Raw genomic sequence first — 15507 nt, 5'->3', positions numbered from 1 at the left:
TCGACACTCTAGCCCGCCACGCTCTCGCTGCGCCGCCGCCTGCGCAGAGCGGGCGCTCCGGCCCGCGGAGTTGGCTCTCCCTGCTCCCCGCCCCCGGGTTCCCAGTCGGTTAGTACGCTGGCCATTCCGGACGCTTCGGCTCCTTGGTCGCAGAGGCAGGCGGCGTGCGTGGGAGGAGGGCTCGGGTTATTTACGCCTAGGTCCTGGGGCAGAGTGTAGCCCCCTAATGGGGAGGCGGGGCTCCTCTCTCTTTTGGTGATGAACTTCTCATTCCCTTTCCAGCTCTCCGCTGCATGTCGGTCATGGACCTCGCCAGCACCTGCTCCAGCTTTCAGTCCGACTTGGATTTCTGTCCAGATTGCGGCGCGGTCCTGCCTCTGCCCGGGGCTCAGGATGCGGTCACCTGTACTCGCTGCGGCTTCGCCATCAGCGTTCGGGGTGAGGGGCTTGTACGCCGTGCGCTGGCGGCGGGCCCAGGGTCGGAGGCCGGGAGACCTCACATGGGTTGGACTGGGGGACGGGCCGTGGGACAGGCGGTCGGCACTCGTGTATCTGGTCTAGGGACGAAACCCGAAGGGAAGGAGGTAGAGCCTCCTGGCCTGATCGGGCGGGAGAGGGGGATTTCGGGCGTCGGCTACCCTACGCTTGTCTCCAAGCAGTTCTTACTTGCCTGCACAGACTTCGAGGGGAAGGTTGTGAAGACTTCAGCTGTGTTCCACAAACTGGGGACAGCCATGCCTGTGTCGGTGGAGGAAGGGCCTGAGTTCCAGGGACCTGTGGTACGTTAATGAGATCAAGGACTGGCTCCATAAGGTGAATGGAAAGAAATGGAGGAGTGATTGCGGAGATCTGCAGAGGTTTTTTTCCCCATTCCAAGAAGGAAGAGAAGTGTGAAGCATCAATATCTGAGGAAGCATGATAGGCTGATTGCTGTGAGAAGTAGGGGGACATGACAAGGCCTCCCTGACCCACCGGCTTCTCCCCAGGTTGACAGGCGCTGCTCTCGATGTGGTCATGAGGGAATGGCATACCACACCAGGCAGATGCGTTCAGCCGATGAAGGGCAGACCGTCTTCTACACCTGTACCAACTGCAAGTGGGTATCCTTTCCCCTCCCTCTGCCCTGTCTCAGTCGTTTTGCTAACTGAGCAAATCCAGTGACTTATTTTTCATACTAAACAGTTGTTTCCTTTCATTCTATTCTCATTTCAGTGCAGTTTTGGTAATAGGGAGAGTTTTGTGGTTGTTATTTTTAAAAATGACACCTTTTTTTTAGCCCTTATAGCCAGTGAAGTAAACCTTTTAAGATATATAAAAGGAAATTAAAAAACAGAGAAGGCAGGTATTGCTTAGTGGTCATCATTTTATGCTAGAAATTTGTGGTCAAGGCAGGTATTGCTTAGTGGTCATCATTTTATGCATCAAACTGCAGTCAAAGTAGCTTTACTATGGTGAGAATTAGTCATGCATGATTTAGAGACCATGGGCACACTGAATGGTTTTAAGACCACCTCTTTTGTGTGTGGTGTTGTGCACTTCCACTACAGTATATCAAAATGTGGCTTCCTTTTACTTATTCTGTTTGGGATTTGTTGGACTTTCTGAAAGTGATAATAGACCTTTTTTTCGATCAACCCTGGAAAATTCATCAGCCACTATCTCATTTAACATTGCCTTTCCTCCATGGTCTCATTTCCCATATTCTGGAGCTCTAATTAGTTATTAGACCTTTTCTTCTATCATCTAGTTCTCTCACCCTGTCTTCCATATTTTCCATTTCTTTTCTCTTTTGCTGCCTTTCGGGTAATTTATTCAGGTCTGTCTTCCAGATCACTAAATCTGTCTTCAGTTTCAATTATTATTATATATCATTATTTTGAGTTCTACCTAATTATTTTTTAAATTTCAATCATTTTTTTTATAATTCTCAGTTCTTCAATTTAAAGGAAAAGTATTCCTTTTATTCTTTAAATGAATATTAAAAATATTAAACATGGCTATTCTATGCCTGATAATTCTGATATCCACAGATCTTATATGTCTGATGTTGCTGTCATTTTTTTTTTAATTTTTTTTTTTTACCCGGAGCCACAACCAAGAAACCTTAAGTAAGTGGACTCCCTGCTGTCTTTATTTCTGCTGATTCTCTCATGGTGCTTTTTCTCTTTGTATTGTGATTTTTGACTGTAAGTGAGGGTTTTTTAAAACTCTGAACTATGGGAATTCTTTGAGGCCTGGAGTGCATGCTGTATTCCTGGCATTTGTGTTTTTTCTTTTTCCCCAGATGCCTTGAGGCACTATCAAGCTGGAATTACTTTAAAGTCTTCAGGTTTTCTTGGAGCAGACACATAGTATGAATTTCAGCTGCAAATCCTTATAAGAGCCAGGTTATGGTTAAAAATTCTTAGGGGAGGTTTTTCTCTCCCTTTATCTATTGAGACAAATTCCCCTTCTACAGAGTTGACTTTTTTGTTGTTATTCTCTTTTAACCCTTTAGGGGTCCCAAATTTATGCAGATCTCCAATCAGACATTATAGGTTTTTTCTCTGGTTTCTTATGCTGCTTATGGCTTTCAAAAAAACAATATTAAGGGCAATCATCCTAGCAGGGTCTTCAGTTTTAACTGTCTAGATTTCTGGTTTTACATCACTTTTAATCAGTGTGAAGGTTGCCTTTACTTTCTTGCCATCTCATCAATGGATTAAAAATATTCATACTCAAATATATATTTCTTTTTTATTTGAGACAGAGTCTCAGTCTGTCACCAGGGCTAGAGTGCCTTGGCATCAGCCTAGCTCATAGCAACCTCAAACTCCTGGGCTCAAGCAATCCTTCTGCCTCAGCCTCCTGAGTACCTGGGACTACAGGCATGCACCACCATGCCCGGCTAGTTTTTTTCTATATTTTTAGTTGTCCAGCTAATTTTTTTCTATTTTTTAGTAGAGACGGGGTCTCACTCTTCCTCAGGCTAGTTTCAAACTGCTGACCTCGAGAGATCCTCCCTCCTCGGCCTCCCAGAGTGCTAGGATTACAGGTGTGAACCACCACACCCAGCCTAGATATGTTTTTAATCCCAACATTTTTAGTTGTCTTAAATTTGAGTTGGAGAGTTGTTTAGGGGAGCTAGTCCTCCACAATCTCATAAATAAAAATCTCTCCTTGATTATTTGAGTATCTTATCTTGTACTGCTAGAAACTCTTCTTTTGGTTTACTATAACAAGTCCCTTCTTTCCTCATAGGTTCCAAGAGAAGGAAGATTCTTGATCTTTTTCCTGGGCAGCTCCACAGTCTGTCCCTCCTCTTCCTTGGAAGGTGAAGAATACTGAGTTCTTGGACAAGGGATGCCTTGTCCATCCCTTCTGGTTGCAATGTTTTGCTCCCAGAGGAGAATCAAATCATCATATGAGGATTACTATTGTCCCTGGAGTAAGATACCTCTAGTTGAGTTTCCTTATTAAAATTGTATTTTTCTATAAGACCCTGACATATGTGTTACATATAATCTGTCTTTTTCCAAAGGAATTTAAATGAGCTTACAAATATATTTGTATGAAAAAGAAAACTGGAGGGGGAAAAAAAAGAACAAAAAAATGGAGCCAGAAATAAGGCTAATATAAAAAGCATTTATAAGTATTCCCACACTATCTAAATCTGTTTGGTTTCTCACTTTAGGGAAATGAAAAGTAGGAATGCAGATAGTGAGAGATTCAACAGAAATTTTAACCAGATCTATTTGGCCTATAAATTTGGACAAAAAACCTGATACTAAGGGGTATCAGTGTATACTTACCATAGGGGTACTTATGACTCTTGAGATAAATATTATTATACAGATTATCCTTGAACAACACGGATTTGAACTGCTCAGGTCCCACTTGGATTTTCTTCTACCTCTGCCACCCATAAGATAACAAGACCAACCCTTCCTCTTCCTTCTCCTCTTGAGCCTACTCAACTTGAAAACAGAGAATAAAGACCTTTATGATGATCTACTTCCACTTAATGAAGAGTAAATATATTTTTTCTTTATGATTTTCTTAATAACATTGTTTTTTCTCTAGCTCACTTTATTGTAAGAATACAGTATATGATGCATAATATGCAAAATACATGTTAATTAGTTATGTTATTGATAAGGCTTCTGGTCAGCAGTAGGCTATTAATAGTTAAGTTTTGGTAGAGTCCAAACTATATATAGATTTTTGATTGTGCTGGGGTCAGTACCCCAACCCCTGCGTCACTCAAGGGTTCATTGTAATGATTGTAATAGTTTCTCATATAGAAAGGTAGAAATAAAAAAGTAAAAGTCACAAGGAATACCATTCTGCTGAGACAACCAAATTATACTATATATTTGTGCTTGTGTATGTATGTATGGCTATATGTTTGTGCATGTATAAATATTTTGATTGAGTTTTTTTTTTTGGAGACAGAGTCTCACTGTGTTGCCCAGGCTAGACTGAGTGCTGTGGTGTCAGCCTAGCTCACAGCTCAAACTCCTGGGCTCAAGCAATCCTACTGCCTCAGCCTCCTGAGTAGCTGGGACTACAGGCATGCGCCACCATGCCCAGCTAATTTTTTCTATATATATTAGTTGGCCAATTAATTTCTTTCTATTTATAGTAGAGACGGGGTCTCACTCTTGCTCAGGCTGGTTTTGAACACCTGACCTTGAGCAATCCGCCCGCCTCGGCCTCCCAGAGTGCTAGGATTACAGGCGTGAGCCACCGCACCCAGCCTTTGATTGAGTTTTGTTTGAGACAGGGTCTCGCTCTCACCTGGGCTGTAGTGCAGTGGTGTCATCATAGCTCACTGCAACCTCAACTCAAACTCCTGGGCTCAAGGGATCCTCCTGTCCCAGCCTCCCAAGTAGCTGGGATTATAGGCGAGTGCCACCACATGCATCTAATTTTTAAAAAATTTTTTAGAAGCAGGGTCTTGCTATATTGCCCAGGCCAGTCTCAAACTTCTGGCCTCAAGCAATCCTCCCACTTCAACCTTCCAAAATTCTGTGATTACAGGCATAAGCTATAGTCCTGGCCTATATTTGGTTTTTTAAATGAACTATGATGTACCTGCTGAATTGTATCTTGCTTTTTTCAGTTTGAACCAAAAACTTTCAAGGGAAACAAATACATAGTCCAGGCACAATATCAAATACTCAAATTTTGATTCTGGAAATTAGTATTCCTGCATTCCTTGGCTTAAATGGTGGCCAGGGGGTTAGAGTGAAAATGATCATCTTGTAATTGTGTGGTCCTTTGTATACTCGGGGCTCTCAAGCTTACATTATCTTCTTTGACCTTAACAGCAACTTGAAGAATGAGCAGAGCTGTCTTCCCCACTTTACATTTAAACTGTTCTAGCAGTTGACTTTCCTGACCCACTCCTGAAATCTGAAACAAATCTGTTCATGTTTCTGTCCTCTTTAACCGTTTCTCTGGCCCCTAACACTGACTGGATCAATCCAAAGTTCTTAGCAAAGCATCCTAGGCCTTTTCATGTAACTACCGCCTACCTGCCAAGCCTCCTCTGGCACTCCCTTTAGATCCTAGCAGTACAAAACTCCATTTCTTTCAGTGCACACACCTATGACTGTAAGCTGTTCTCTACCTTAAAAAAAAATCTGCCTTTCTGGTTCTTGCTTTCCCACTTTTTTTACCCTCTAAGAAACGTGCACATACTTTCACATAATGGCCTATTTTGTAATTTATGACCATATCTCTGCTTAGTCCTACTCATCACCCTAGAGAGAGTATGTTGGTAGTGTAACTAAATTCAAATTTCACAGATCAAACTTAGTTCCATGTTTACGCCCAGTGTCTTAATATTTTTGTTAGTTCTGAGCATGCCCGTCTTTCCCATTAGACTGGGAGCTAAACTGCAGGTTCTGAGTGCCTTACCTGCCTCTATGTTCAAGGCCTCCACAGTGACTGGAAAAACCCAAGCTGAAAGTACACTAAGTGCTCAAACACCTACAAGCATGGGGCGAGGACCAGAGCCCAGATCGCTTGCATCTTAATCTTATTTCCAACTGCTCCCAGGTCCCGCTTCTCTCCAGGGAAACCAGACCAAACGATAAAGAAATGAAAACAGCCCAGATAGGGTCATTACTATTGCCCTTTAGGTTTCCCGCGTCCTCCCACCCGCCCATAGAGGGGAGACGGACTCAGCTATAGGACTTCTCAACTCGACGCACCCAGTACGCAGCGCCGCCGGTGATACTCCAGCGGCGTCTCCGCCGGGCGCCCGCCCTCTGCCCCGCACCCGCAGGGGCGCCTCTTCCACTAAATTTGACTCTTCCTTGCAGCGCCTGCGCACTGTCGTATTAGGGCGGAACTAATCCGGCGACGCCTGCGCTTTGACGCATTTGGTGCCGGGAGACGGGAAAGGGGGGACTGCAGAATGCGTCACACCCGGAAGCGGAGAGCCGGAAGTGGGGTTGGACAGGTTGTGCCCAGGGGTGGGGAAGCGAAGGCCCTGGAGGAGGGGGAAAAAGAAGGCAGAGGATCCTGGCTACCACTCTGAAACCTATACCGCTTCTGTTAGACCTCAGAGACACAACAAAAGGGAAGGAGGTCTCATCCTCTTCCTCCCCTCCTCCCTCTCAGCCTTAGCCATGGCCGAGGCAGGGACCGGGCTGAGTGAGACCGTCACTGAGACAACGGTTACCGTGACAACCGAGCCCGTGAGAAAGGCGGGGGTGGGGGGGGCGGTGCTGCTTAGGGGTCTGGGAGATGCCGAGAGGGAGGGGACTGGGCTTAGGAGAGTTGCTGGCGCGGCTGGGCCTGGAAATATGGGAAGTGTGGTGTTGAATCTCGGGCTGGGAGAATCTCAAGGTATTGGAGCAATTCAGAGTGGCAGTGATGGTGCAGGAGACTAGCCAAGGGACATGTAATAGGGAGTTACAGTTAGGATATAGGTATTGCTACTTGGCAAGGTGGTGCGTATATGTAAGGAACGAATGGGAAATTGGGGGTTAAGAAGCGAGAAAAATGTTGAGGAAATGCTAGGCCATGTAAGAAAGTATGGTTGGAGGCTAGCTGGTCAATAAATATTAATACATACCAATAAATATTTGTTGAAAGGATGAATGTAAAACGAAGTGGAGGGAATGAGGAAACAAAAAAAGGATATGAAAATAATATTTTGAAAAATCAGAGAGGAGAGATGTCAGAGAGGGGAGATGTAATGGAGAAACAAGTAGCATTTTGCAAAAACAGGTTAAGTTGCTTTCAAAGGCAAAAGATTGCATTGGGCTTAATAACCTGGATTAAGGGAGGTTAGTAATTAGTAGTTTAGCAATAGTTGTTACTAGAGATCTCAGGATGCTAGAGAATGGATGGCTAACAGGTAGGGAAGACCTAGACTTGAAAATGAGAGAGAGAAGAATGGATGTCTTTTTTTAATGGGAAAAAGAACAGGGACCTGGAAAAAGAAAAGGAAATCAAAGATTAGGCACTGGAGACTGAAAAAATAATTTTCTTGTGTTAATACTACCAAGGATGATTTGGAGAGGAAGATGGAAAAACAGCGAGGATTATATTTTCCTTTGAAGATTTACTGGTGGGGCTTTCCATAGGTTAGGAATTGTGTCTCCTCTGTGTACTGGTGGTTATCAAGAACAAGAAATAATACTTACTCCTCAAGGGATTTCTTGAGGTCAAAGACCTGTTCTGTTTTAGCTTTTCTCAGTACTCAGCTCTTCTGGTGCTATGTACTGATTGAGGTGGGGAAGAGAAGAGAGAAGGTCCCCCAGGGAGGGAGTGGGAAAGGTCAGTAGGATGGGACTAAGACAGGCATGCCCATCCCTCTTACCCTTCTAGGAGAACCGCAGCCTAACCATCAAACTTCGGAAACGGAAGCCCGAGAAAAAGGTGGAATGGACGAGTGACACTGTGGACAATGAACACATGGGGCGCCGCTCATCAAAATGTGAGTCATTGTTGCCCCACAGCAACCCTGCCATTCTGGCTCCCTTCTGTGCATCTTCTGCCTTCTCACAGCCTCTGGCCTCCAAGAAGCCCCAGAATGCTCATATTTTTGTCACTTTCTTGGTGGTTCTATGGCATCGAGGGAAGGAGGTTAAGGTTAGAGGGAAAGAGGTGAGGAGGGGCTAGAACTGTGGTGTGCCAGGGCCTGATGGTAAGAGGTGTCAGAATGGAAGAAGTGGGGCTTTGGATTCTTGGCTCTCTAAATGAACAAGGGAATTGGGTGCCTGAGTCCCAGGGCATGGGCCTGGGGAAGCTGGATCCTGGAAGGTAGAAGGAGACAATGGTGAAAGTAGAAATTTTCACTGAGATTGAGGGGGAATGGAACTGACTATTCATCTTACTCTTCCTCCTTTTTAACTGAGCTCCTCCTTCCAAATCCAGGCTGCTGTATTTATGAGAAACCTCGGGCCTTTGGTGAGAGCTCCACGGAGAGTGATGAGGAGGAAGAGGAGGGCTGTGGTCATACACACTGTGTACGCGGCCACCGCAAAGGACGGCGTCGTGCAACCCTTGGACCAACCCCTACCACCCCTCCTCAGCCTCCTGACCCCTCCCAGCCCCCTCCAGGGCCAATGCAGCACTAAATTCCTCTCTCCCCCAACTTTCCTGTGTCTGGCCCTGAATGTATCCATGTGGCTACTTGAGGACTAAACCTATGGTTTGATCCCTTCACCCACCCCCTCCTTCCCTCACCTCTGCCTCATAGAGGGAAGAAAAAGAGGAGTGTGGACCGAGATCCTGGAATTCTGACTTGCTGCTATTCTAGAACCCAGGCTCCTGGGTTCCCCCAGTCCTCATTTCTCCTGCCAATACCCACCCTCCCCTCTCTGGGATCCACGAATCTTGGTCCCAGTCTCTTCCTTTGTTCTCACTGCCAAACTGCCTGTCCTGGGATCTGTTATCTTGGCCCCTTGCACTCTCAACTTAAGTAGCAAACACTTAAATTGGGTTTTCAATAGTCCCAGCTGTCACTGCCGGGGTCCCAATCAAATTCCAGGCAATCTCGCCCCAGCTATGCTTGTTAATCCTGGTTTAAAGCTCTTCCACTGAGGTATTTATGTAATCCTAGTTCCTAGTCCTTGCCTGTGGGCTATGAGTTCTTATGGGAGACCCAGAGTTCCCAGTTCTTCCCTTCCTGCCTGCCCCCTTCATGCCTTCAAGAGGAGTTAGGAGAGAGGGCTCTTTATCATTCTCACCTCTAATGGAAAATGGAACAAGAAAGTTCCATTGTCCTCTCTCCCTATCTTTCTCATGTTATCTAGCATTTATGACAAAACTGGCTTGAGACAGGTCACTTAGAGCCAACTATCTCCTCAAATTTGGTCTTTCAGCTTCACAGACAGATCCAACATAGTTCCAGGGGCCTGGGTACCTAAGAGAGAAAAGAGGGAGGGAGCAAAGGGATAGGGGTGTCCCCTGCACTGCACTCTCACCCCTTCCTTCCTACCCTTTGATGTCTCTGCCAGCCGAGGTGTTCAGCTCTTTCAGCCCTCCCCACCCCTTCCTGGGATCTGATGGTTGTTTTCCAGTCCTCTTCCCATGCACAGTTGGAGAGATCAGTCAAATCCATATGGCCACTGAGATCTCATTTATTGCCACAGATGCACAAAATAAATAACCCAACATCACAAAATGTGTTAAATATGGGCCCATTTATACATATGGGGAAAGATATGAGACTATGTACAAAGATGAGTTTGGGGATGTCTAGGCCATTCCCAGGTGGAGGAGAGGAGAGGCAGCACCATTGGTTCCTTTCTGTGAGTACATGCAGGGGGCGGTTTTATGGAAAAATGCCATGAGCATAAAAAGTCACAGGAGGGTGGAGTGGAACTGGCTTGCCCCCCTGCCTCCCACAAAAAGGGGTATTAAGCTTCCTAGAGGGCCATAGGGCCCAGGCCAGAGTCAAGTCTCTTGTTTCTCTTGAGGAGAAACTTCAGAGTGGACAGACAGGGAAGCCCAAGTCTTAGAGCCATGGAGAAGGCCCTGAGCCCTCCTTTGGAGCTAGTACGGGCAAGAGTGGGAGGTAAATACTTGACTTGACTAGCAGGACCCCTGTGTAGTAAACGTGCAGTTTACTAGTACTGACAGGGCAGGGCCTGCTCCCCACTTCAGACCTGGAATAGTACAGAAGGGGAGAAAGTAGGTGGGAAGTACTGGGGTAGTAGTGAGAAAGAAGATTAGGGTGCAAGGGGGAGGAACGGATGTGGCTTTGGACATGGATATGGAAACCTGTAGCCAGCGGAGGCCTTATTATCTGGGGGGAAAATAATGAGACAGAGAAGAGATAATACGGTTTGGTGTGGGGTGCTTATTACTCCTGCAGTGGGCGTGCGGACATGATCCCTGCAATGAGTGGGGACTTCTGAGCCCCAAAGGAAGCAGCTTCGCGGCGGCTGCTGACTGGCGTGGAGGCTGGGGGGAGACCCTCAGCCTTCCGCTGACACAATGCGTAGCGGGGCGCGGGGGTCCCGGGTGCAGAACAGCGGGAAGACACGCTCCCCCAGGGGGCCGGGCGCCTGGAAGGCGAAGAGCAGGTCCAGCGAGTGGCCGTCGTAGAAGGCCACGCGGCCCCGCTCCCAGTCCAAGTCCACTCGAATGCGCCGCGGCGGGGGCCCAGCGCCGCCCAGCAGGGTGGGCTCGGGTGCCGTGAGGGCCCAGAGACGGCCGCCGCGGCCCTCCACGGCCCACACGGCTCCGGCGGGGCACAGCCTCACGCGACCCTTGCGCTGCACCGACTCCCCTGCCGCGCCCACGGCATAGCGGCGCTCCCCGTCATCCTCGTCCCCAGAAGAGTCTGTGCAGGAGGCGGCGCCCGCGGTCTCCACCTCCCAGCAGTGGCGGCCAGCTCCGAAGCCCTGTGCGCCCAGCACAGCCGGGAGCTGGTCAAAGCGTGTAGGGCCGTCAGGGGGCGCGGGAGTCCCTGGTGGGGCCACCTGGACGCTGCGACGGTCAGCAGAGATGAGCAGGTGGCGGTGTGCGGTACCAGGGTCCAGTGTCAGGTCAGCTGGAGAGGAGGAAACAGGGAGAGGACTGCGTGAGAGGGTTTCTGAATGAGAGGCAGGGTGGGGTGAAGAATGGGCACGCAAGAGACTAAGAGTGCTAGTGAGTGACCTCAAAAGGTGGCTGCAGGACCAGAAAGGAGGCAGACATAGGAAGAGCAGGCCTGGGCACTATCGAAACTGTGCACCAACGCACCACTTCTGTAGAATTAGACTTGAGAAGGACCATACTGGCTCAGGGCAGAGGGCACAGCACAGAGACCAATGCAAAGGTGGTCTGATTTGTAGGATTGGGGAGGAAATGTGAGGCTGATATGACTTCTAGGGAGGTGTGAGGACTGATACCTCAATCTGCAGCGTCTGGGGTGAGGGGTGAGGTGTGGGAGCTGGGTCGGCAGGATGGAGAAGGTGGATCTAAAGAGAAAGACTGACACCTGAAGTGACAGAGGGGAGGGGCAGAGGGAGGAATCCAAGGTATCCTGAGAAACCAGCCCACCCACCCACAGAAATTAGTGGGTGTGTCCAGGCCTGTTCCTATAGGTGGTGTAGGGAAGGGGAGAAAAAAGGACCATTGGCTCTATTTGCGTGGGGTGCTTTGAGGAAAGAGTTCTGGATTAGGAGTGCCAGAAGCAATCTGGATTGGGTGGGATAGTGGGTGACCAAGAGGGCAGACCTTCTTCTCTAGGCATTTTAAAGAAGGGTAGAGGGCATCCTTCTTTGGGGGAGTGAGTAAGGAAGGAAGGGGCAGGGAGATGCTGAGGTCCCAGATCTCTTCTGGAGAGGAGTGATGACAGGTGATGGAAGCAGAGATTCCTGAGAGGCAGGTGACCTCCGGGAGTCTGCTGTTTGTGTGAAAAAGAAAAAGAGAAAATGGCTAGAATATGAGGAAGAGGACAGACATTAGAGGTTGAGTTGTATCCCCCCACAAAAATAATATGCTGAAGACCCCTAATACCTCAGAATGTGACCTTATTTGGAAACAGGATCTTTACAGAAGTAATCAAGTTAAAATGAGGTCATTAGTTTAGGCCCAGTCCAGTATGATTACTGACTTATAAAAGAGAAATTTGGACAGAGCCAAATGCATACAAAAGGAAGACAATATGCCACCATCTATAACCCAAGGAACATGTGAGACCCAGAAGCTAGGAGAGAGGCATGGAACAAATTCTCACATGGCCCCCAGGGGGAACCACATGGCCGACACTTTGTTATGCAGCAAACATTCTTAGGAAACTCATACAGACATCAAAAAGGACTTGATCATTTTTGAGAGCTAAAAGGGAGAAAGCCTAAGACAGACTCTGCTTCAGTTCCCTCCCTTCTGCCCGCCTTACCGGTCAGTCTGTGAAGCATGTTCTTGACCACTGGGTAATCTTCAGGGAGATCATCCTCTGAGTTAGATGACTTGGGTGTTGGGACATCAAATCTGGAAAGATGAGGGGAAGGGTCAGGAAATCAGTAGACAACCCTTTACCCTCTGATGCTAATGCCCCCACCCCTACCCCACTCACATCTCTGGAAGAGGAAAGGTTGAGGCCACGCCCCAGAAAACCTGCCTGTGATTGGGGACAAAGATGTGGCCTGTGGGAGAGTGATGGCTATGGCCTCTGGCAGTGAAAAGGAACAGTAAAAGTGGAACTCACCGTCTCCATGTCTTCCTTATATCCTGGTTGGGCAAAAAAAACATGGATATGAGCTCTGGGCTTCATAGTGTGGGGTGCCCTCCCCCATCTGCTTCCTCAGGTGAGCTCCCTTCCCCCTCTCAGAGTGATCTTACTTCCAAGTCCCCTGTGCTCCTATCTCTTCTCGTTCTGTCCCCTCGCCTTTCACAACCCATTCTTCCTCTCTCTCCACCACCACTTTTTCCTCATCCTCCTAACTTCACCCCCACTGTCCTCCCCCTCCATTCCCTAAGGGTTCTCAATTCCCCTTCCCCAGCCTCATCCATGCCTGTTTCTTGCCCCATTGCTTGCCTCCCTCTGCTGCCTTCTCAGCCCCATTCTCTGTGTCTTTCAATGGCCCCATCCTTATCACCTACCTGAGTGTATCCTAGACAAAAGTCTTCTGACCCAGATTCACACAGACCAAACACAGCCGGGGCCCTTGGGCTAAGAGTTGGCATATAAAAGCCTTACAATAAAGCTGCTTCCTCTCTTGCCATAAAAGCCCGGTGGCGTTTATTGGGCCTTTTGTTTTGTGTATCTACCCAGGCCAGGGAGGCAGCTGGTCTTGGATGTGTCCCAAGAGGCCCGGCAGACCCGCAGTGTGCCATGGGACCCAGGAGAGGGCGCTAGATGCTCCCCTTCCAGGTGTGGGATCCCTGACCCCTCCACTTCGCTGCCCAGTGCTGCCGTCTGGCACAGTGGTGAGTGAGAGAGAGGAAAGACAAACCCCAGTATGCCAATTACGCCTGGACTAATTAGGTCTGCGAACACTTCAAAGGGCGGAAGCAAGACCCGAGCCCGGCTTGGCTGCTGGGGAGAAGCAGGTGGGGCGTCCAAGACGCCCGGGGGGCGGGCAAGGGAATGGAGTTGGTTGGCGGCCAAGGAGTCGGGCCTGGCCGAGGCGCGGGGGGCGTGGGTGCTAGGCTGGGCTGCGGAGAGGAGCCCGAGGCCCCAAAGGCTGTGCTCCGGACCTTGCCTCCGTCTGTCGCCGCCCCTCCCTGGGGCCCTCTGGTGAACCGAGAATAACAATAACACACAGCTAGGCTACAGGCCGAGTCCAGGGACAGACCCCACGACACTACAGGGACTTTGGATCTGCTCCCCATTCCCTTCCTCCATCCTCCGCTCCGCCACGCCAGCCTTTTCTCCGCACCTGCCCCCCGCACCTCGCACCGCTCCCATTTTCCCCGCCAGTCCTCACCCCCGCACCGTCCTCCTCGGCCCCCTGCCCGCCCTCGCCCCAGCAGGCCCCTCCCGCCGGCTCCCTGCCCTCCGCCAGCTGTCCGGTTCCCGCGCGCCCGCGCTGCTGCCCCAACTCCCGCAGTCCCCGCGCTCTTCGCGGTGCTCCAGGCTCTCGCGTTCTGTCTAGTACGCCACCCCTTCTCTGCCTCCCAACTCTTCTCTCCAGCTCCTCTCTCTAGACTCAGGCACCCGATCGGCCTCCTCCCCTCTGGACCAAGTGTCAACTCCTCATCGTCCTTCAGGACACCTCTCACCGTGAGGACCCGGGGTCGCCCGCCCCTCATCCTTTGCTTTTCTCCCCCAACTCCCTTGCCTAAACTTCCGCAGGCCACCCCGGGACCCGCCAAGCTTCCCCTTGCACCAACAGCTGCGGACCCGCAACGCGCACCCCAGCTTCACCTCTGCGCGCGGGTCCAGGCAGCCCATGGTGGGGATGCGGCCCCCTCGGCGTCTCCCCGCGCGGGCCGCAGGCTCGGCCAGCTTCTCCCGAAGCCCGCGGCTGATCCGCACCTCCACGGCCAGCCGCACGTTCGACCTCAGGCAGCGGCGGGGGCACGGCAGGCCGCAGCAGGGGCAGGCGGTGGGGGGAGCCTCGGTGCCGGCCGCCGGCGGGGCCCCCCAGCAGCCAGCCAGACACGCGCGGCAGAAGCTGTGCTCGCACGCCAGAAGCACCGGGTCCTCGAAGGGGCCCCCGCACAGCGGACACGTCGCCAGCTGCTCCAGACGCTCCACCAGCCCCGGGCCCAGCTCGGGCGCATCCATGGGGGCGCGGGGTCTGCACGCCGCCCCTTCCGCGACCTCCGCGACCGCCTCGGAGCGCGCAGATGGCGGGCGAGTCCTGCTGCTGGCGGAGTCGGTGCCCCTCTCTGCGTCTCCCGCATTAAGTTTTGCCGCTTTTCTGCCCCTCCTGGGCCTGCCTGTCTTCAGCCAGAGTCTCGGCCAGTGCGCGAATCTCCCCGGCACGGCGGGCTTTATAGGGAGGGCGGAGGCTCCTGCAGGAGGTAAACATCAGGCCTTGCGTAACTCCTCGTCTGGTTCTCCCGCCTCCCGAGTGAGGTTTGGGGGAGGAGGTGGGGAGAAGAGGACACCTGGGTCCTGGAGCCCAGGAGGTGGTCACTAGGGGCGCTCTGAGGGCAAGGTAGCCCTGCGTGGGAGGGTAGCCCCTGTACCCCCTCGAGAGCCCGAGTTTTACCTTCCGCTCGGCCTGTGGTGTGCAGGCGGGCAGAGTGCCCAGGCTCGCTCTTGGCGTGTGTGCCCGCATCGCTGGGGCGTGAGTCACTCCAGGTGGCTGGCGCACCCACATCTGAGGGCCGGGCTGGAAGCACGGGTCTTGCTTGGTTTGTGCGGCTTTGGCAAGCCTCGAGTGTTGGTGTGTGGCTGTCATTCCCCCGCGCTTCTCGCCCTTCCATCTTCCCTCCTTACCTATTAAGGGCTTAAGCATACTCTGAAGCTCTGGGGTGAGGGGCGGGGAGCAGGTGCCTAGGGAGGGGCTCTCAGCTCGCCCTCCGGCTAGCTCTTTCCCTCTCTTTTCCCCGTGTGTTTTTTATTTCCATTTTTCTCTTTCCCTCCTCCTTCTTGGGATTGTACCCAAGAAGTGTCTA

The 15507-nt window shown here is 50.6% G+C and overlaps 3 protein-coding genes across 7 annotated transcripts; 2 read left to right on the top strand and 1 right to left on the bottom strand.

Annotated features, from left to right (window-relative positions):
* Window positions 1-3: 3 nt before the first annotated feature.
* Window positions 4-4004, top strand: POLR1H (RNA polymerase I subunit H). 3 transcript variants are annotated; one of them, XM_012736295.3, is made up of 5 exons: window positions 4-108; window positions 283-438; window positions 679-779; window positions 987-1096; window positions 3241-4004. In XM_012736295.3, the coding sequence occupies exons 2-5, from the start codon at window positions 294-296 to the stop codon at window positions 3263-3265; spliced, it is 381 nt and encodes a 126-aa protein (XP_012591749.1). In that variant the 5' UTR covers window positions 4-108; window positions 283-293; the 3' UTR covers window positions 3266-4004. The 3 variants fall into 3 exon arrangements, with proteins under 3 accessions (XP_012591749.1, XP_012591750.1, XP_012591748.1); XM_012736296.2 differs by having other exon boundaries at window positions 102-155; XM_012736294.3 differs by having other exon boundaries at window positions 103-164.
* A 2341-nt stretch (window positions 4005-6345) lies between these two features.
* PPP1R11 (protein phosphatase 1 regulatory inhibitor subunit 11) lies at window positions 6346-9628 on the top strand. 2 transcript variants are annotated; one of them, XM_012736312.2, is made up of 3 exons: window positions 6346-6451; window positions 7828-7936; window positions 8377-9628. In XM_012736312.2, the coding sequence occupies exons 1-3, from the start codon at window positions 6407-6409 to the stop codon at window positions 8577-8579; spliced, it is 357 nt and encodes a 118-aa protein (XP_012591766.1). In that variant the 5' UTR covers window positions 6346-6406; the 3' UTR covers window positions 8580-9628. The 2 variants fall into 2 exon arrangements, with proteins under 2 accessions (XP_012591766.1, XP_012591765.1); XM_012736311.2 differs by having other exon boundaries at window positions 6394-6689.
* On the bottom strand, window positions 9565-15183 carry RNF39 (ring finger protein 39). 2 transcript variants are annotated; one of them, XM_076003558.1, is made up of 5 exons: window positions 15099-15183; window positions 14417-14898; window positions 12644-12666; window positions 12335-12426; window positions 9565-11002 (listed from the first exon to the last, which is right to left on the bottom strand). In XM_076003558.1, the coding sequence occupies exons 2-5, from the start codon at window positions 14666-14668 to the stop codon at window positions 10425-10427; spliced, it is 945 nt and encodes a 314-aa protein (XP_075859673.1). In that variant the 5' UTR covers window positions 14669-14898; window positions 15099-15183; the 3' UTR covers window positions 9565-10424. The 2 variants fall into 2 exon arrangements, with proteins under 2 accessions (XP_075859673.1, XP_012591752.2); XM_012736298.2 differs by having other exon boundaries at window positions 14306-14898; window positions 15099-15182.
* Window positions 15184-15507: the final 324 nt, after the last annotated feature.

Source organism: Microcebus murinus, chromosome 5, assembly GCF_040939455.1.
Source record: "Microcebus murinus isolate Inina chromosome 5, M.murinus_Inina_mat1.0, whole genome shotgun sequence".
NCBI classification, from domain to species: Eukaryota; Metazoa; Chordata; class Mammalia; order Primates; family Cheirogaleidae; genus Microcebus; species Microcebus murinus.
This window is presented reverse-complemented; position numbering and strand designations above follow the sequence as displayed.